This window comes from Drosophila ananassae, chromosome 2L (genome assembly GCF_017639315.1).
Source record: "Drosophila ananassae strain 14024-0371.13 chromosome 2L, ASM1763931v2, whole genome shotgun sequence".
Lineage (NCBI taxonomy): Eukaryota > Metazoa > Arthropoda > Insecta > Diptera > Drosophilidae > Drosophila > Drosophila ananassae.
The window spans coordinates 3,445,274-3,466,515 of NC_057927.1; the positions used below are offsets into that span (position 1 = coordinate 3,445,274).

Genomic DNA, 21,242 nt, shown 5'->3' on the forward strand with positions numbered 1-21,242 from the left:
TGGGGGAAGATTATTTTCGTTTACCATTAAGTTCTGAGAAAATGAGAATAATCATTTAAAGTTATATTCAGTATACCAGTTTTAAAGTAACCCCCCTTTCACCCACTGTAGGTGCAGTTCGTCACCTATGTGGACGGCCGGTTATGATAACGCCGATAAAAATATCGATATATTCATGTTTGATATATTTTGACAGCCTTATTAGGAGCAAACAGAAGTCTAATTGTGTCCAAATACTCTCACATTTCCAGCATATTGAGCTAAAGTCAAGACTGTAAACGTGGAAAAGCAAGGCAGGGCACCGGACTTGCAGCAGCACACCAAAAATGAGCTCACGGAAGCGGAGCGGCAGCGGTTCCACCAAGCGGCCCAAGGAGAAGGTGTGCACCCAGTGTAAGGGCTCCGCCTCGTCACAGACTGATAGCTTTATTGAATCATCGTAGGTGGTCTACATCTATGAGCTGTTGTGCCGCGGTGAAGATCCCAGCAGCGACAGCCCGGAGTTCTGGAATGAGTTCTTCCTGCTGCAACCTAATTTCGAGGCTCTAGAGACCGAGATCGGGAAGCTAAATGGAGATCAACTGCAGGTTGTCAAGCCTAATCTGAACACACTCTTTCAGAAATGCATCGAAATGCTAGACACGGGTAAAACATTACATTATGACCATATTGTGGGGCTTTATTGGTCCTTTCATTTACCAATACATATTAGGATCTTGATTAATACTTCTTGAGTTAATCTCTTCCAATCAGATCATCCCAAACGTTTGTGCAACAGTCTCCACACATTATGCTCCTTGTTTTATGGCATCTTCAAAAAGTCCAATTCGGATCCCACGTTCAACATCCTCAACGAAGTTTTCGGACATGAAAAAATGGACGAGTGGCTTAAACTGCTGATGCAGTATTGCAACCGAATTCTGTTGGGAGATGTGCCGGAGAATGCTCGCTTTATGTGCCTGAAGCTGCTGCAAGTCCTGGTCACCGGCACCGACAATGTTAATCAGAATGCCCTATTCGAGCACCTGATGATGCACAGCATGTTCGATGCGTTTGTACGCCTGCTCAGCGATCCCACGTTTCGTTCTCAGCACGGTCATGATATAGTCATCCTGTTAACAATTCTGGTGAACTACCGCAAACACGAAGCCACCAATCCTTACGTGGTTCAGCTGTCCATACTGGCAGATGAGCTGGCTTTGAATGGGTGAGTTCTAGATACTAGATATATAGAACAAAAACATCATTTTTCTTATGTCTTTAACTTCAGATATGGACAAATGATTTCACAGTCTCTCATTGATTTCTGCCGCCAATACATCCAGAGCCTTAACAACGTGCAGTCATCCTCCTGGTTCTCTTCACTGTCGAATATCGTGGGAAATATGTTTGTGTCAGACGAGGGATGCGAAAGAGTACAACAAATCAAAGCCAACAATGGTCTGCTGCTGGCGCTTTATGAGGCAGTGCATCTGAACCGGAACTTCATAACCACTTTGGCACACACACAGGCCGAATCGAGTGCCCCGCCTTCGCCAAGCAACACACTGAGCCTAGCACAGCCAGTTCCTGATCTATCAAATGCTCCGATTATCGACATAACACAGTATCCAACCAACCTTCTAGTGGCAGTCTTTCAGTATTGCTCCATCGTGATGCAGGACAACAAGAATGAATCGAGTATCGCTAATCTCAAGCTTTGTTTTCTTATACTAACATGCATTTCGGAGGACCAATACGCCAACTCAATGATGCACGACAGCAATCTGACATTCAAGGTGATGTTGCACAGAGCGCAAATGCGTCATCGTAAACTGAACGTCGATCGGGTGGGCAAATCACAGCCATTGGCTGCCACACTACTTGACCTGTTGGTCGAGTTTATTGTTTCGCATCTGATGAAAAAGTTTCCGATGGAACTGTACCTTCTTTGCATCGGTGTAATTCATAGAATTCTGTGCTACCAGAAAAGATGCCGAGTGCGGCTTAATTATCCGTGGAAGGAGCTCTGGTCGGCATTGATTGGTTTGCTTCGCTTTTTGGTCAATCAGGAGCAAACTCTGGTTAAGAAGTGCAATATATTCCATTTGTCCCTGCAGGTGGTGAACATCTTCAATCTGTTCATCACCTATGGCGACACTTTCCTGGCCACCACTAATAGCTACGATGAGCTGTACTACGAGCTCAATCGGGAGGAGAAGGTATTCACGGAAATACATGCCATGGGTAAGATGATTATATCCTAATATCCTATATCCTAAAATTTAAAACTTAATGCTTTACTTTAAAATCTACAGTTCTTCGGTACACAGCGATGCCCGAGTGCGAATACAAAGATGATGTGATCAAGCTGCTGAATGCCCTAGTGAATATACTTGCCATTGTGAAGCATTTCCAGAATAAGATCAAGGAGTGGCTTGCCGAGCAAGGGTTATCAACGCCCACGGAGGAGCAAATACTCGATGTGGTGCGCAAGAACTATGACCTCACGCTCAAACTGCAAGATTCCCTCGATCAGTACGAGCGGTATTCCGAAACACCATTGCACACAAACTTTTTTAAAGTGATGGTACGGGATGTGGTCAACGATACCCGAAAGCACATCTACGGTTATGTGAAGGAGGCCATCTCCGTCATTCCCGATCAGGAGATGCTCCTCTCCTCCATGAACAGCTCCTCAGCATCGGCGGCTGCCACACCAGCAGTGACACCGGCAGTTCCAACAGCCACGCCTGCCACGTTATAAATATCAACCTCGACAGACTACTAGACTGTTTAATTGTTTCCTTTTGCTTAGTTTTTTAGACGTATTTTAAATAATCAAATCTCTAGAAGCGTAAACTCAGTGTAATCTGTAAGATTAAAAGTGCTTTGCGAGTCTTTGTTAGCTTTCGTGGTGAAGCAGTGCACTTAAACCTAAATATATACATATATATTCTGTGCAAGTTTTTTACGTATACATTAAAAAATATATATATTGCGATTGTGTGTATATACAATGAACATAATTGTTTTATTTTCTCGAATGTATCTTTCAGTGAACTTGGTTTCTTTTAACCACTTGTGTGCTAAGATCATAGGTAGTTCAAAAAATCTAAAAGAAAGTACAGTTTCAAGTATAGATAAAAAATAGGCAGAAGAAAGGTAAAACTAGACATATTTATGACTATTTGCAGTTGCCGTTGAAACAGGTAGAAATATGTGAACCCTACAAAAGGACCCTCAGTCCGTTGCCAGAAGTGAAAGTGGTTGCACACAATTAAACAATCCTTGTAATCCTGAATGTGATAAAAAATGTCTCCAAAAATTATTTGTGATTTGTGCTTAAACGAATTTACTGTCCTCAAATTTACAAAGCATTATGGAAATTGTAAAATGCTTGAAAATGCTTCTGAAATAATGAGGCTAGCTAGTAAACCTTTTAAAAAAAGGCCACTGCAATCGCAAAACCAACAAAATTTGAATATTGTTCCCGAATTAAAAAAGAGTCGTTTTCTAACAACGGATAATAATTCAACCATACTTTGCTCCGTTTGTAAGGAAACCTATAATCCAGCTTTAAAAATGCGACACTTGATGAGTAAGAATCATAAGAGCGCTGCTATAAAAGGTCTACCAGAAAATAATATTCAGTCCGAATTTCCAATAATGGTTTTTTCTGTGGAACCAAAAATAAATGAATGTGACCTACAGAAAGTTTATCTCAACTGCAAAGAAGAAATTCTTAAAGTCTTTTTATATGGGCTTGGCGAATACAGAACTTTAAAATTTAGTTTGAAGATGTATGGATCATATCACAGACCAACTGAAGTACACACAAAACTGGAAACAAAGAATTTCGAAACACCTTACATGGCTATTTATGAACTCGAATCTTTGGAAGAAATTTTGAATGATGCGATTGAATATTTAAATAATTTAAGTCGTTTCTTTCTTGACGAAATTTCGGGTTGGTCAATTAAATATTTTGAAAAGTTTGAAATCACATTAATTAAATTAGAACATTTGCCAGCAGGGAGTTACGTTCCGACCCCTGAGAACATTAGTAAAAGAACTGCATTGGTACATGTACAAAATAAGGACAACTTTTGTTTCAAATGGAGCATTTTAGCGGCTATCTCTTTAAAAAATGGAAGAAACTTAAATCAAAGTACATTGGAAAACCCGTTACATTACTTAGATGTGGATATATCAAAGGATTTAATTATATATAAAGGAACTACAGTCGATTTTTCTGGAATAGAATTTCCTATAACCAGGAATGGAATCAAGCAATTCGAACTCAATAATCGGGATTTTAGTATTAATGTTTTTGAACTGGACGATAATGAAAAGAATGTGGTTGGACCAACCATCAGAACCGATGAAATCAAACCGAATCACATAAACTTACTGGCATTGTACAATGAAAAGAGCCAAAATACTCATTATACTTATATTAAAAGCATTAAAGAATTATTGTATTTGCAATATAACAAATACAACCCCAGGGGTCATTTTTGCCTAAATTGTTTGGAGTTCTATTCAAATAAACATTGCCATAAAATCTGTGAAAAAATCGAGTCTACCTATCCAAAACCAAATACTAATGTTTCTTTCGAGACACCTTTCAAAAAACTTGCATCGCCAGTGGTAATTTATGCGAACATAGATATTTTAACGCACAATTCTAAAGAGCCCGAATCATGGGCAGCATCCTTTTATGTTGTTTATTCACATAATCCTTCTAAAAACAAGCTTTGGACATTCCGTGGTAAAATTCAAATTATTCCAACGAAAAACCATTTTTTAAATAAATATGTTTTCTTATAGGTTCAGATGCCATATCACAATTCCTCAAAGCCCTCGGAAAACTAGCATATTCTCTTTATGAAGAGTATTGGATGAAAACCGGAAAATATATTGATATTGAACGTGCGATTATCCCAGTTGTTTTCAAAGAGTTGTCTAAGAATATTATATTATTACTAAATAATGCATTACCGGACCGTAGGGATAATATAAAACCAATACCATGCTATAAGGGTTCCTATTCAGTGTTAGAGAGTTTTCGAATATATAAAGCAAAAATTTTTTATTATGTTCATTTTATAGACGCCGGCCACTTTTTAGAATTTGATTTTGATAAAGTTGCAAGTGTCATGGGCATGAACGATTTCAAAAATCTTTATAACCACTTTCCCGTAGGAGGCCAGTGGGAGCATATAGATAAAAAAATAATATTTCCTAAAACATATATGAGCAGCTTTTCGAAATCGTTCGATTTTGAGTTGCCTCCATTAGTTACTTTTTTGGAGGAAGGTTACAGTATCCAAAACTATAGATTTGCGCAACAAGTGTGGGCGAATTTTGGTTGCACACAGATTCAGTGCTATATAGATTTGTATTTAAAACAAGATGTTCTTATTTTGGCTGACGTTTTTGAATACTTTAGATTTTTGTGCCAAAAAAACTATGACGTAGACCCCACTAACTGTACTACCAAGGCGGAATTATCCTGGGATGCTATGTTAAAAGTCACAGAAGTAAACTTAGACCTCATTAGTGACCCTAATATGTATGATTTTTTAAAAAGAGGAACACGTGGGCCGTTAATTCACAGTTCACCGGGAATTGTGAGTGCCAATAATAAATATATGCGCAATTTTTCTCGAAGATTGCCTTCAAAATATTTAGCTTGCATTGAGGCTAAAAATTTAACTGACTGGGCGATGAGTCAGCCACTACCTCTTTCCAATTTTCGATTTTTAAATAAAGACGAGATTGAAAAGATTGATTTTCAAAATGTCCCACATGATGGAAGTATAGGTTATATGCTTGAAGTTGATCTTAAATATCCCGCTGCCCTTTATAATAGTCACAGATCACTGCCGTTTTGTCCTGAAGGACGGGAAGAGCACTTAGGGCCTACTGCTAGTTTAACTGATAAAAAAAACTATGTCATTCATCTAAAAAATCTGCAACTATGCGTACAACATGGGCTAGTCATTGAGAAAATACATCAAGTTCTTTCTTTTCAGCAGGAGTGCTGGCTAAAACCATTTGTTGATTATAATGCCTATCTCAGCAAAGAATCCAAAAACGAGTTCGAGAAACAGTTTTTTAATTCGATGAATTTAAACATTGATAAGTGTATGCAACCTAAGAAAATGTTTCATGTGATCATATCAGAACGTTACCAATCAAAACATAACTCTCCTGGATTCAGGCAACTAATAGCAAGACACAATTTTCACAAAGTAGAAATATTTGGCAAAAGCTTGGCAGCAATCGAATCGAAAAAACAAACTATAAACTATGATAAACCGATATATATAGGATCTGTCGTTTTGGAGTTATCAAAATGGTTCATGTATGATCAATATTATAATTCAATCTTACCGCAGTGCCCCTCTGTAAGATTACTTTATATAGACTCTGACTTAGTTTTTCTATACTTGAAAGAAGACTTTTATGAACTAATAAGGAAAAACCCTTATCTTTTTGATACTTCTAATTACAGAAAAAATAATAAATTTAAGATATTAAAGTCCAACAATGAAATTGGTTTAATAAGAGATAAAAAAGGTGGCCGGATAATGCAATCATTTCAGACTGAAAGCGCCAGATCCTATTCTGTAGCGTTTGAGTTTTAATAATATATTATACATACTTTTTTATAAACAATGTTAATAATAAAGAATGTTAGCTATAAGAAAATTAATGTTGTCTTCCACAGTTTCTTCCGTATCTATATGATTAAGGATCTTTAAGAATTATGTAAATTACTTCCAATAAAAGAAACATTATACTTTATTTTTATAGTTGCTCTTTATTTATTCCCAAGCTTTCCACGTGTGTATAGTTTTTATTACAAAAATGCGTATAAATATTTATTTTCTGTTCTGGTTATACAATGTGTATAGGTGTGCATAGGCGCTAAGGATATCGCTATAATTTGTTTTTATTTATGATAAACTAATGCTTGCAGGATTTGCATGCTTTTAACAATTTGAATGCAATTAAAATGTATAATGGGTCCAATAGCTAATTAAATGTCAATTAAATTCATTAAAATTATGTAAATATATAAAATACATAGTAATATACAAAATAATTGGTTTATATACGTAATCCTAATCGCTTTATACAAATGATCTTTGCATTCGATTGATTAATTTCTAGCTCGATAATATAGTTGAAAGGCAGAGCCAAACGATCACTCAAAGGCACAATTAACAGACAATATTCGAATTAAATTAATTATTTTATAAGCGATGCCTAAGTTGGTTTTTGTTTTTTTTTCGTTTTTGTTGCTCTAACATAACATGTTTATGGATTATTATATTTACAATAGCATTTCTCGTTCGGGGGTATGTGTTTTTTTTTTGCTAAGTGTACGGATGAGTGGCTATGTGGTATATGAAACTTAATGCTGCGCTGATTAGAAGTGATCCACCTTGACGGAGACCGTGTGGGCGGCCGCATTGCTGGGCAGATCGATGTTGTCCCACTCGGTGTGAAGGTTCTTCTCGCTGTCGGTCGCCTTGAGGGCCAGGCCCAGGGATGCAGTGCGTCCGGCACAGTGGGGTATGTTGAGGGTAACCGGCACTAGAAACTCAAGGCCTTGGGGCCCGCACATCACCAGCGGCGATAGCATTGTCTCACCTGGTATTGGAAATAGTAATATTATTAGTTAACGAACTATTGCACTTGAAAAAATATTTAATAGTGTCATAAGTGGTGTCAAACAAACATCAAAAGTGTAAGTATACAGGGACAAGACTGGGTTTTAAGAGAAAGTTTTTGAAAAGTTACAGAAAGATATTAGAAAAGAGAAAAGACAGATGGTAAAAAGGTCTACAAACAAGGTTTAAAATGACTAAAAACTATTTTTATAAGAATTTTTAAAAGAGTTTGGACACAGATATTTAATGTCTTGTGACCAAAAATACAATTGTTAAAAATGTGAATGGAGTTACATGCAGAAAGCAAACTTCTACGAGTTAGTAAAACATATAAAATAATTGATAAGGAAAGAACATAAAGATACCATCCACCATAAAATAGAGCCTATAAACATTAAACGCTTCTAAAATTAAAACAATGCCTTAATCAAAATCAAAGACAGAAAATAATTGTGTGTGTGTAATTTTCATTTGCAAATAGTTTTTTGTGGTAGTGGCTTTGTGTGTTGTGGTGGATGGATACAAGACGGAGTAGGATAATTATTTTCTTTTTAGTTAGACCAACCATTTTCCATATCCAGTGGCGGACCACCGACGGCCTGTCCCATGCGGGGATCGCTCACGGTGAAGTAGATCTCCTGCCGCACTCCGGGGGGAATGGCTCCCGGCGGGATTTGCAACGAAACGTGCCACAATTTATCCGCCAAAGTGCCACCATTCGAGTCGAAAAATCCCCTCGATGTACTGGGTTCTCTCGGAGTGGCGGGAAAGGGTCCGGCATTGGTGGTTTGGGGTGGAGCATTGTTCACGGGTCCGGCGATGGGCAAGGACATATTGCTACTGAATGGCGTACTGGTGGCATTGGGTGGGCCCACTGGTAGGCTGGCCTGGGAGGTGTACTGCGTCTCAATGGAAGTGCAACTGTCGCCGATGGGGGAGCTTGGTGGCGGGGCCGTACGTTTCAGTATATTGGAAATGTGGAAGGGTGCCCTGCCGGACCGAGGTGTGAGCGGCTGTTGCACTGGCATAGGTGCGGGGGGCGGCGCTAGTGGTGCCACCTGATCGGCTGCCTCAAAGACGTCATCGGACTCATTTTGGGTTTCATTGGCCAGCAACATGGCCTCATTGTGATGGTTGTTTTCAATGGCCGTGACCTGTTCTGTGGCCTCCATGGAGCTCTCATCGGGGATTTCGTCACCCTGCTGCTGAGACTCTTCCACCTCATCCACCTCATCTTTGACCAAAGGAGCTCTGGCTGGGTTTTCAATCACAGTATCTGAAGACTTCTGCAGATCGGAACGACTTAAAGTGGAATCCACTTCTACGGGATCTTCGGGCTGTGTATTTATTTCCACCTGGATCTGCTCAGTTTTTCCCTCTTTCTTCTCATCAGTTTCATTTTCACGGGACTGAAGGATACTCTCCTCCCGGGTCTCGTAAATGGGCGCCGGTCGGCCCATGTCCCTTTTGGATACGTAAATGGGTTCCGCCATGCTGTCCAAGGCCTCGCGTCTGGTTTGGTATATTTGATCCCTTAGCTGAGATCGCGTTTTCAGGGCACTCTCCTTGGCCTCCCGCCGACTTTGATATATTGCCTCAGGATTGGAGGCTTCCGATTGGCTACTGCTGCTTTGAGGACTAAACTCCCGCTCCATGTCCCGCTTTCCCTGGCTAATCCGCTCCTGCATTTCCCGTTTCGACTGGTACAAATGATTGCGTTGCATTTCACGTTGCATTTCTCGCCGGGACTGATAGAGTGGCTCCTCCTCGTTGGCTGCTCCGGGATAGAATCTCCGGCGGGTCATCACCTCGGAATTGGGGGCCCTGCGCTGATCATGGGGAAGCATGTAGGCCCCGTTGCGAGTTTGATAGATCTCTTGGGGATCCTGCTCGTAGCCAGGACTTGCCACAGGCCGTCTGTTCGCCCACTGATTGCCACCGCCTCGATCTGCTGTGGTTGTGCTATGACGCCTCACAATCCTACGACCATTTTTGCCCCCAGAAGCTGCAGCCGCCGCAGCTGCCTCGGCTTGCCGCCTTTCGAGATCAATGCAAGCCCGATTTGCATACAAGTCGTATTGGTCATATTGGTCGTAGCCATTGTCATGGGGATGCTGCATCCTGGGCACTGTCCCGTTGCCACCTATGTTTCCGTAAATATCCTCACTCTCCAGATTCTGGTAGGTACTGTTCATCATGTCCTGCGGATGCTGTGGGTAGTGACCGCCGTTTCTCTGCTGATAGTAAACATCCTGTGGATGGGGCGGCATCATGCCATGTGAACGCTCCTCAAAGCCAGCTGGGTAAGTGGGATACTCGTCTGGATAGTAGGGTCTTTGGACGCCCCTTTCCAGCATTGATTGCTGGCGCCGCAAGCCTTTGGGCTTCCTTTCCGGTTCCACCATACTGTTCATTCTTCTCAAGGGACGTGTGCTCTTGATCAGAGCATTTTTGAGGGCTACCAGCGGGCTCTTTAGCACTGATTTCTTTTTCTTATGGGGTGGCAGTGGTGGTGGAGCCATCTCCATGCCATGATCATCGTAATACTGCTGCTGAGGATGGTGTTGCTGGGGATGTGGAGGATATTGCTGCCTGGGCTGGCTGTGTGCCCTGGCAGTGCCATAGTGTCCATAATAATTAGGATCCTGGGGCGGTGGTGGACGCTCGTGGGGGTAACGAGGTGCCGAACGAGATCGCTGCATGGGATGTCCATGGGAAGGTGGCGGCATGCGATAGTATTCATCGTACCGCTCATCGTACGGCTCCATTTCGCTAAAGATTTTGTTACGGGTTTTGGAATTTTTGTGTGTGATTAACAAATGGAATTTAATTGAATCTTTTTTGATCTGAGAGGTCAGCTAAATATGATTCTTTGCTAAAATCGAAATCGGATACTAACGAAACTAAAGCCTTATTTAAATTGGTTCATTAGTCCTTCAAAAAGCTTCTTTGTTACCTATATATATTTCATTTCATTATTTAAAAACCCTACAAAATACGCATTATTATTCCTGCAAAAATTTTCCACAAATACACACGAGCGCATATATGTTTATATAAAATATATTCCATACATTTCATTAAAATACTTTGCAAAATTAACCAAATCTGTAGAAAATAATTAGGTACCAATAACCAGTTTTAGAGCAAACATTAAACTTTATTATTTAATTGTTAGTTATTATTCTGTTGGAGTTTTCCCAAAACCGCAAGTTAGATTCAAGTTTAACTTTCAAATACCCGAAAAATGGATTGAGAGAGGAGTTAAAAAACAATCAGCTAAAAGCGTGATCATAAATTGTAAATAGAGAAGTACAGATTTAAGTTTAAGTTTAAGAACAGAGAAATATGTGGATACGAATCTGTACTATAGAAGTTAACCCGAAAAATGTTTTATTTTCGTTTTCTTATTCATTTCAGAATTTTTTTTTATTTGCGAGAAGCGCTTGACTGTTTTAATTTTGTTACATTTTAATTTATAATCTGGTTAATAATTTTGGTTATTGCAAAATACAATAATTGTTTTAATTAATGTAATATATGCGATTTGGTTTCGTTGTTGTGCGTTTTTTTTTCATTTTTGAGAAATTTTTGCATCGAATAATTTGTAATGACCAGCAACCGTATGAAATAATGAACATATTGACATAATGATTGATTGTTGTCTGATTGGCTGACCGATTGACTGAATGATTGATCGATATTTGTGAATTACAAAAATGGCATTTAACAAGAATATAAAACATTTTTCGTTAACACAAATGTTGAAAATTGAAGGAGGGCGCAAAAAAGATTTCTGTATGTTTCTTTTGTGTTTTTTTAAATTTTAAATCGAGAATTTTTATCGAGAGGGGAGGTAATGGATCTTTTAGATGGGAGGATAATTCAGGGACTACAGAATGTGGGATTCCACTTACCTCATATTATGATGGTGCCCGGCGGCGCCTCCGATTTGCGGTTTACGATAAAGTTCAAATGCGGATCCACGCTGCTCCCGACTTCCGGCCAAATCCAGGGCATGACGTTCTGGGGTATGTGGTGGCAGGTTTCCTATAATTTCAAATATTATTAAATATATCCTGGACTTTAAGAGGAGTAACTATATTTACCAATTGGCGGTGGCATGCCACGATGTGGCGCTATGTAGGGTCCTGTGCCACTGCCTCCGTTGTAGTGGTGACTGTTGCCATTGTAGCCATTGGCCGGAGGATACGGTTGTGGGGGTGGCGCCTGTCCGTAGTTTCCGTTACTGCCACCGTATGTGGGCTGCTGCTGTTGCTGCTGCGGCGTCTGTTGCATGTGTCCGTTGCTGGGAGAGCCAGGAGTAGGCTGTTGGCCGTAGTGGTGGTGTGATAGCGTTGGCGGATAATAGAAACCATTGGGTGAACGCGGCGAACCAGAGTCCTGATGAAAAAAGGAGGTATTAGAAATATGAACTGGGAATTCGGAGCGACATAGTAACTTACCCCATTCTCCCAAGGTGTGGTGCCACCACTGCCACTGCTACCACCACTTTGCACTGGTGGCCTGTAGTTTTTGGGCTTGGGCGGTGGCACCGGCTTAAAGGGTCCACTGCCATTGCTACTAGGCGTTCCACTGCCATTCATCTGGCCCTGACCATTGCTGACATTCGGCGGTGGCACCACTCCGTGTGGCGTCGTCTTCGGCAATTTCGTGTAATCCGCTTGTGATACGGAGTTATTGCGACTGTTGGATCATGTGGTAGGGGGTACGGTATTGTGGAGGATGCAGTGGCATAAACATTAGGTGGCAGGTGATAGTGGATGTGTGTGGATGGGAGGGACAAGTACGTTTGATGATGACGAGCACAAAACATAAGCCAGAAAGAGAAAAAGTCGGTATGTGATTATAATTTATAAAAATATGTGTGGCAAGAATACTTAAAATATTTATTTATACCAGGGCTAAATGGTAAGAAAAGGGCATCTGATAAATAATGGTTTAGGGGAAGTTTTGATATACTTTCAAAAGATGGGGTCATTAGATTATAATGGAAGAGAGTGGTTGAAACATTTGATTATAAATGTAGTCTTAAAATTATAAATACAGATTTCCAATTACATTTTTTATTAATTTTTATTTCCTGTTAAAGTTGTTTACACTGTTACTCAAGGATAAAAGAGACAAGACTCCAAAAGAGTATATATTTTATAGAAAAAAAATGTGTAGAGTGCATTTTCGTTTATTTATTTGTGTGTTTAAAGTATTTGCATTTTATATTCGTTCATTTTTGTTTTGTTTTGAATTTTTTAAACGAGAGTATCGTAGGCGGAGCCACTGGAAACCAGCGCCGGAAGTGGCATCAGGGCATGCAGACGTGGGGCAGCAATCGGTCGGCGATCATAGCCGCCGGAATTGAGTCGCAAGTGAACCTGAGGATGACTGAGTTGCAAGGCTGAAGTCAGGGTCAGGGGCAGGTTACGAGGCAGTGGCAGGGGCAGGGGCAAGGACGAAGGTACAGGGGAGAGCGACAACGAGGACGAAGGTGACATTGAGTGCATTAACTGCAAGTGCTGCAAATGGGGCGCATGGAGATGATAGCGTCTAGTTTGTATTTTATTCGAAATGCAGAAGTAGAGATACAAAACAATATTTACGACACATGCGAGTTAAGTGAGTTGATTTCGAACGACGGCGCAGAAAAAATAGAGAAAGTAAATATAAATTCTTTAAATATTTATCCAAGTCGTGGGATATGTACAGTTTGCAGGGTAACATAAATTAAATTATTATTTAGTTTAAGGTCGTACCTGTATTTGCCGTAATCGGTTTTGGTTTCCACCAAAGGTTTACGAGGACTGCTCTCCAGACCCAAGTTTGAAGGACGTTGAGGAGTGCCATTGCGCGGATCTATAAAGAATTTTATTATTACATGACTTCAATGAATAGTTTTTATTTTAAAGTAAAAACTTACCAATATTACGGGACGAATTCATGTCATTGTAGTGAGGTCTTCCAGGACTGCTCTGGCGGTTTAGATCGTTGCCTCCACCAAAGTTGCGATGATCGTGTGGACTACGGCCGTATTCGTGAGATTGGCCCACAGGCGGTAAGGGGCGACCACTAAAATAATTATTATAATTAAGAAACAAATATAAAAAACTAACAAATTATGTCTACCCAAAACTTACCCTGCATTTGGCACTGATTTGAGATCGTCGGGTGCATTGGGACCCAGTCGTCCCAGGTTCTGCATGGCCATTTGGGAATTATTGTATGAATCGTAGCTGGAAACGCTGTCGTAGGTGGAGGTACCACCGCCTCCTCCATTGGCCTTCAGTTGGGCATTCAAACGAGCCTGGCGCTCCAGAGAGGCTTGGGCTTGCTGCTGCTGTTGCTGCCTATCCATGGTTTCGGTACCGGCGGCTCCCACCAAAGCATTGCGGGTAATATACTCCGCTTGGCCATCATCCTGCACAACGGTTTTGCCAAATAGACGCTCCTGGGCACTTCGACTCAGGGTGCCGTTCCGGGATGACGAGCCTGAGGTGTTCAGTGGTATTTCTCCAGGTTTCGACTGGCGATCAATACGTGGCGGCAGGTCCGGAGCATTAATCCCGTACAAAGATTGCGGTCTAATGGCTGCCGGATCACCCCCAGGTTGCTGTTGCTGCTGCGGCACATTGGTGCCATAGATGCTGTATTTGCTGGAATCCATGGTCTGGCGGCGATTCGGATTCCCGGGGACACCATGGTCGTAGGGTACCTGAACAAGGTGCATTGCAAGGTGAATGGAAAGGGGATGGTGACACAGATTAGCACACTGATACGAGTCATATTTCGCAAAGGGGTTTACTTTTTACTCGACACTAATCCAAAGTGATTTCGGTTAATTTTCATTGGTTATGTTTTTTTAAGAGATTTTTACTCTTTTTCTCAACTTGTAAAAATCACCAAAGCTTAATGTTGAGTAAAAATTATTTTGTTATTTTTTACGAAGTTAAAAAATTTTGATTTTGGGCGCTTGAGAACCTTCAATTATCTTCTTTCAGTTTTGTATAATATTTTAGTGTGTAAGCGCATGCTTAGTTTATATTTTAGTTGGTTTAAGATATTTGTTTTTATTTTCGTTGGCTTTTCGACCTCTTACCGTATATGGAGGTGGCAATCCTTCACCAATTATGTCTCTATCCCTATCCAAGTTATCCTGATTAGTGGCAATCGATGGATCTGAGCTCGCTTTAACCAACTGCGGCAAATTGCCAAGCGACAATGATGCGGATGGGCCGGGACTCAGTTCCAAATCGGATTCGGGACTTGATGCATACGAGAGTCGGGATGTGGTCATGGGGAAAAGGAAATCATCGGAAAGGGATTCTACGGGCTGGGGTTTCGATGGCGGTTTCATGATTCAGTTCGGTTAGGCGTAAATTTTTAATTTTTTTTTTGGCAAAAAGTTAATTTAATTTTAGCGGTAAAAGGTTTTGTGTTTTTTTGTTTAAATTTAGCGCGCGAAGAGCAACCAACATTTTGTATTTCAATAAAATAAATGGAAACGCAAAAACAGCAACAAGAAACGTAGATGAAACATAACAAATCGTGATTGATTGGTTGATTCGATTGATTGAACGGCGTTCGATTGCGTAGCATTTTTGATACGTAATGTTTGGACGAACACAATATATTTGATATTTATGTTTTTAGTTTTGGACGAGGACATTGTTGATTATTTTGGTGTATTTGGGGGATATATTTATTGTATATGCATCGAGTTTTACGGGGTGATTAAGCGGGAAATGGCCATGATGATGGTGTATTTGTTTGGTTTTGGTTTTTTTTTTTTTTGGTATGTAAATAAAAGAAACAAATGAAACGAAAAAACATTTAGTTAGCAACTTTATAAAAATATTGGCAAAAATTTGTATGGAGATTTTTGCGTAGAGCCTTAAGCCTAAATATATGTATGAGAAAATTTTTAAGGATATGATTGAGATGAATAGTTGGATTTGGGTCTTTTGAAATTGTCATTCATTTTGTTGAAATGAATCTTTTAATTATAGGTTCTGTATTTTCCTTGGAATGACAATTTCTTACCCATAGGGTTATGTGATATTCATAGATCTACATGCTTTTAGCCGTACAATTACACATATATTTTTATAACATTTATATATGTACAGACAACGAATAGCGGGTTACACACAAATTTATTGTTCTTTAACAGGTTAGATGAGGAATTTGGTCTTATGAATAATTTAGTAATAACAACTACATGCAGTAATTTCAAGAGAGGGCTTCAAAATGCAGGGGGATTCAGTTGAAAAGAGTTGTGCCGCAACAGGAATGATACCATCCAGTTAGATCTCATTCTTCCGACTTGATTTTTCAACTAAATTAACACCGATTCTCATGCAATGCATTCGTTACTTTGGCCAACATTGTTGTTGGAATCAGCATTATTAATGTTGCTATTGTTGTTGCTGTTGCTGCTATTGTTGTTGCTACTACAATTAATATTATTATTATTACTATTAATATGGTTGTTGGTTATGCTACTTGAATTATTTAAACTGGCTATTTGATTTGTGAGATTATTAAAGGCCAGGGTAAAGTTGCCCTCATCTGCCAAAGTGCCATCGCTGCTCTCATGGCCGTTGCCCAGGAGATTGCTGAGGGAACCGGAGGAGGACGAGTAGCTGCTCCTTCCCGGTATCCCATTGCCGATCAGTCGCTGCTGTGGTTTGGCCATCGGCGCTGGTGCCGGCGTCCTCTTAGATACATTTGTATCTACAAGTCGCTGCTGTTGCTGCTGCTGCTCCAGCTGCAGGTTGCTGTTTTTGTTCTTATTTTGATCCAACAGATTCAGACTCGAATCGAAGATGTTCTTTTGAAGCAACAACTCGTGGTAGTAGTACGGCGTAGTCCGACGCTCAACTGGGGCATTTTGGCGCAAACCATAGCGGCTGACAGGACCGGCAGGACCAGAGCCAGGCTGGAATCCCCTTGTTTGATTCACGGCATTGGTGCTACTGCCTCCGTTTAGATTCAAGCTGGAATGCTTGGGGGTGCTGGCAAAGCTATTGCTCAGCAAATTGGGCTGGGAACTGTGGTACTGGCTGGAATTGGCTCCATCCAGAGCCAGGACGTGGTCCTCCAAAGGCTGACTTATGGGAACATCAGCCGTGTCAGCTGGAGCCAGGCCACTGGGCATTGAGGTGGCCGGTTTTATGATCGGCACCATCGTATAGGATCTTCGATTTCTCGGCTTTTCCGCCAGACTCTGGCTATGGGCATAGACCACAGGCGGGGGTCGGGGCGGCGGGGTCGTGGTATCCTGGCCCTGGATCAGCGTAAAGGATTTGCTGTGGCTCTGGCCGAGATTCAGATTCTGAGAGTAGCGTGGCACTGAGGTCGATGCAACGGGGCGGCAGCAGGCGAACTGGCAAGGCTGGGCGATGTAGGGGGGGAATAACATTTCGGTGGGGGAATCGGGGAACTGTTATGTTTTTATTGATTTATTTTTTATTTTTTCGGGTTTAGACAACAATCATGGGCATGGTTTTTATGTGTGTGAAGTGTGTTGTGTGTGTTTAAAAAACAAATAAGAAAAAGTTTGGAAAGTAAAAATTAGAATATTGACCATAACCAGTTGTAGAAAAATTAAAGAGTTATAGAATATTAAAATTAGTTTAAGGACTACAACAAAATAATTATTGTTATTTAAGAGAAGGGGATACTGTTTTCTAAAAAGGGGTTCTCATCTAAGTAGAGGGTTATATTAATAAAGAAATAAGTTAAAAAGTAAGAAACTTTTGGGCTTTGTAGTAGAAACTAGTGGTTCGGAAATTTAAAAAAATAGTTTCCTTTTTATATTTTTAATTCATTACTAGTTTCCTTTAATACAATTTGAAGTTTTCCATCACCTACTCAGATAGTTAGGACATCGTTAGGACAACATCCAAGAGATGCTTGACTTTAAAACAGACTTAGATACTAACTACAACAGTGGACAACACGCAGACAACAACTAGAATGGAAATGGCATCCCTGGCTCTGGTTGGAAAGAAAAGACTCACCTTAGACTCGGACATCCAGACGGCGCCGCTCTGCTGCAGATCGATCGAATCGCGCAGCTTTCGATACCAGGACTCCTCGTCACTCAGGGCTATCTGAGTGCTGAAGATGTGCGACCAGACGCGCTCCAGCTTCTGGCCCTGCTCCAGCAGCTTCTTGGAGCTCTTGTGGGCAGCCTTGGGCAGGCCATGACGCAGTTGCTTAATCACGTGCTTGCTGTCCGTTTTCAGGAATATGACCACCGGATAGAACTGGGCATAGTTCAGACGATCCACCGCATTCGGGGTTATGTCCAGCAGGGCGTGCTTGCCCCGATCCATCACATCGCGTATATTCGAGAGCCGCACAATGCGGCATTTTCCACTACTGCCGGCGGATTTGTCATCGTCCTGCAGTGGGGTCGAGAACTTGTCGGGGAAGTCCTTGGCCAGGCGTTCGCGTGCCAAGTCGGAGACGGGTCCAAAGAGGACAACGGGACGAACGAATCCAGGATGTCGCAGCACCACCCGCTCATAGGCCGGGAACTTGGAAATGCTGTCAGAGAAAACCACATCGTCCCAATTTTCGCGGGACAGACTCTTCGAGCGGCGATGCGTGGAGCTGCAAGAAAGATAATATAAGTAAAAACAAGAAAGGAAACTAAGTTCGGGTTGAGCCGAAGTTGTTGAGCTAAAAAATATTTTGTTCTTAGATGTTGGATGCCGGATTATGGAGAATCGATCCACGAATCGATTAAGATATTTCGCTCAAGAATCGGATGGAAATTGGCCAAGATATAGCCATCGATGGGGGCCATATTGACCTTCCACGCATTTTGAAGGGGATCCCCCAGGAATTTTGACAAAAAATCTCAAAAATATTTTGTTCTTAGATTTTGATGCAGGATGAATTCGCTCATGAATCGGCTGTAGATTGGTCAAGATATAGGCATCGTTGGCCGCTATAAGAGATAGACGGACATCTGTATATCACCTCAGCAGGTGATCCTGATCAAGAATATATTTTTTATAGGCTCGGAACTGTCTACTTTGTATAGGCCACTTTTGACCAAAATTATAGTACACTTTGCAAGAATATTTAATTCATAAATTAATTCATTGTTTGTGAACTTACCGTCTTCGCCGGAAGAAGTTTCCACGCGACTCATTGGCGTTCATCTCCTTTTTGGTGGCATTGAACTGAGCGGTGGCCAGTTCCTCGGCCCTTGATTTGTTTGGAATGACGCCGCGCTGCATCTCCTGATGTCCTCGTCCTATTTTTAGAACCTGCCAGGAGCCGACAACTCCGTTGTGCAGGGTATCGATAACCCGGAAAACATCGCCCGCCTTGAAGGCCATCTCGCCTTTGGATGGATTATCGCAATGGAAATGGGTCTTGATGTGGAAAGAGTCGCCACGCTGGTTGGTCACGACCTCGTCGTACTCCTCCTTGCAGTACTGCACAATCAGATCGATGCGATCCTGGAGACTCAATAGAAAGAGCACAGCCTCCTCTCGGGTCACACCGTTCATGTCCATGTCGTTGACTTTCAGGATTTTGTCTCCCGGCATTAGACCCTGGAGCGAAGCTGGAGATCCTGGCTGCACGGCTGTCACAAAGATTCCGGCTTCGTTGCCACCAGTTAGACGAATGCCAACGCTTCCTTCCTTTTGGAAGGATATGAACCGTGGCTCGGCACTCTGGCGCTCCTCGTAAAGCTGTCTTCGAGAGCTGTAGAAGTCCTCTTGGGCGGCTCCACCACTGGATCCTCTTGGGGGTGGCGGACGCGGTGGCTCATCGGAGGCAACTCCGTTGCGTCCTCTAGTTGGGGTCACAGGTCTGTCCAGTTGCTGCAGAGAAACTCCATCCATCAAGGGACCTCTGGATCTTCCCCTGGGTGTCAGATTGCTCTTCTCCTCGTTCAGGACATTGCCATTCATGCTGGGGCCATTAGAGGTTCGGGTTGGCGGCTGAACATAGAGGTTCTGGGAGGAGTAGCTGGCCCCTCCTGGCAGATACGGATCCTCCAGGTTATTGTTGCTGTTGCTGCAGCCGGACACTTGTGCCTGATGGGTGGCATAAATATTTCCCGATGCCGACTGATGGCTGGCCGAGTTGTTAAGATTCAGTTGACTGACAGCCGCCTGATTGGTGATGTCTCGGAGAACCACCAGGTTCAGGCGCTCCTTGCAGCCATCGATAATCTTCTTGGCCTCCTTCAGGCTCATGGTATCCCCGCAGTTTGTGTTGTGGATGCGTGTGATGATGTCACCTTCCTGGAGGCTGTAGCCATTGGCGTTCAGCTGCTCCCTGGCCTTCGAGGAGATCTCCTTGACAAACAGCCTGCAGCCCAGAACCACGCCGTAGTCATCCTTTTTGCCGCCTTTCGTGAGTGTGACCTTGATGGGCTGACCTCCGGAGGCGTTTTGCACCAGCGACGAGTTCAACGAGTTTGGCTGGCTGAGATTGGTCATGGGAGTTGGCGCCACGCCACCTCCATTGGCCATCAGACCCACCGAGCTGAGGCTGTGCGAGTGCTGGTGCTGCACCGCCGCACCACCCGGCGTGACGGGATTCAGTGGCACGCGCCTCTTCACCACCAGCTGCACAGTGTTGCCACTGTCCCGCAACACTTGCACCGCCGTCGCATACTCCACGTTCTCCAGGGAAACGCCATTCACCGATATAATCCGATCGTTGACTCTGCAAAATAGGGGAACGAAGTAAAGAAAGGGTTTAGTATCTGGTATATGGATCACTTGGTCTCTGATGGTAATTGTCGGTTAGATCGTAAAATGTCTACTAATGACCGAATCGTGACCAAACTGGAAAAGTATATGGTTCTGTTTAGTACGATGCAGGTCCATTAGCAACGACCTTGTCCAGTTCTACAAAGTGTTTTGACTTGCAGCCATAATTAAAAAATTAAAGAACACTTTAAATAAGTCGGGGTTGCAACTAGAAGTAGAGTATTTTCTCTCGAGTATAAACGAAATAAAACCCCCTCTTTTAGCTGTAACTACAGAATGTTTCGGATCATTGAGTGTAATACTATCTGGCAGGTATAAATAAAGCCAGCTCCGAGGTCCGAGGTCCGAACAACTTGAAATGAAATCAGGTTAGACTTGGATTGAAGACATACGCTAATAAACAGGCAATTGTCTCGGCACTTCAGCATGACTAGACTGGAAGTAATAGAGCTGAGAGTCAAGAAGAATCGAGGTGTCTGCAAAGCGGCTTCCGTAAATTTCTACGGAATACGCTTTGTTTGTGCAGACCTGAACAATGATGGACCGTTCTTGGAACGGAACACAGATCCGAAGGAATGAAAAGTAAAAATGTTGGCAGTAAATAGCACATGACGAATTAACGACACAAGAATGTTATGTTTGAGGGCAACAAATACAAGGAATATGTACACGAATGTAGGTATCGTCGCGGCAGACAAAGTGGTTAATGATAGAAATTATATCGCATGTCTGAGGCGAAACATATCCATAATTAAGTTGTCTACGAGTGCAGAAAGAAGGCAGTACCGAAAGCAAACTAAGCCGCATTTTA

The 21,242-nt window shown here is 42.0% G+C and overlaps 3 protein-coding genes across 17 annotated transcripts in view; 2 read left to right on the forward strand and 1 right to left on the reverse strand.

Moving 5' to 3' along the window:
* The first annotated feature begins 154 nt into the window (after positions 1 to 154).
* On the forward strand, positions 155 to 3,003 carry LOC6500474 (armadillo-like helical domain-containing protein 3). The gene is made up of 5 exons (XM_001953258.4): positions 155 to 380; positions 444 to 645; positions 754 to 1,207; positions 1,271 to 2,226; positions 2,298 to 3,003. Exons 1-5 carry the CDS (start codon positions 327 to 329, stop codon positions 2,744 to 2,746), a joined length of 2,115 nt encoding a protein of 704 aa, XP_001953293.1. The 5' UTR covers positions 155 to 326; the 3' UTR covers positions 2,747 to 3,003.
* A 70-nt stretch (positions 3,004 to 3,073) lies between these two features.
* On the forward strand, positions 3,074 to 6,914 carry LOC116655115. The gene is made up of 2 exons (XM_032452303.2): positions 3,074 to 4,753; positions 4,813 to 6,914. Exons 1-2 carry the CDS (start codon positions 3,295 to 3,297, stop codon positions 6,633 to 6,635), a joined length of 3,282 nt encoding a protein of 1,093 aa, XP_032308194.1. The 5' UTR covers positions 3,074 to 3,294; the 3' UTR covers positions 6,636 to 6,914.
* LOC6500063 (tight junction protein ZO-1) overlaps positions 6,792 to 21,242 on the reverse strand; it is a 78,107-nt gene continuing 63,656 nt past the window's right edge. For 5 of the 15 annotated variants that reach the window (XM_014910876.3, XM_014910875.3, XM_014910877.3 and 2 more), the window contains 11 exons: positions 18,816 to 20,384; positions 17,705 to 18,302; positions 14,779 to 15,012; positions 13,820 to 14,394; positions 13,603 to 13,751; positions 13,439 to 13,538; positions 12,134 to 12,374; positions 11,777 to 12,071; positions 11,585 to 11,717; positions 8,233 to 10,439; positions 6,792 to 7,647 (listed from right to left, as the gene is read on the reverse strand). In XM_014910876.3, coding sequence (XP_014766362.1) covers positions 7,424 to 7,647; positions 8,233 to 10,439; positions 11,585 to 11,717; positions 11,777 to 12,071; positions 12,134 to 12,374; positions 13,439 to 13,538; positions 13,603 to 13,751; positions 13,820 to 14,394; positions 14,779 to 15,012; positions 17,705 to 18,302; positions 18,816 to 20,384 — 6,325 coding nt within the window. In that variant the 3' untranslated portion in view covers positions 6,792 to 7,423. The other 10 variants (XM_014910878.3, XM_014910883.3, XM_014910872.3 and 7 more) reach the window with 7 other exon arrangements.

Excerpts from the sequence above, each read along its gene's own strand:
- LOC6500474 (XM_001953258.4), top strand. The coding sequence starts at position 327 with ATGAGCTCACGGAAGCGGAGCGGCAGCGGTTCCACCAAGCGGCCCAAG. Across the intron at positions 381-443 it reads CCAAGCGGCCCAAGGAGAAG|GTGGTCTACATCTATGAGCT; the intron begins GTGTGCACCCAG and ends GAATCATCGTAG. Across the intron at positions 646-753 it reads CATCGAAATGCTAGACACGG|ATCATCCCAAACGTTTGTGC; the intron begins GTAAAACATTAC and ends TCTTCCAATCAG.
- LOC116655115 (XM_032452303.2), top strand. The coding sequence starts at position 3,295 with ATGTCTCCAAAAATTATTTGTGATTTGTGCTTAAACGAATTTACTGTC. Across the intron at positions 4,754-4,812 it reads CAAGCTTTGGACATTCCGTG|GTTCAGATGCCATATCACAA; the intron begins GTAAAATTCAAA and ends GTTTTCTTATAG.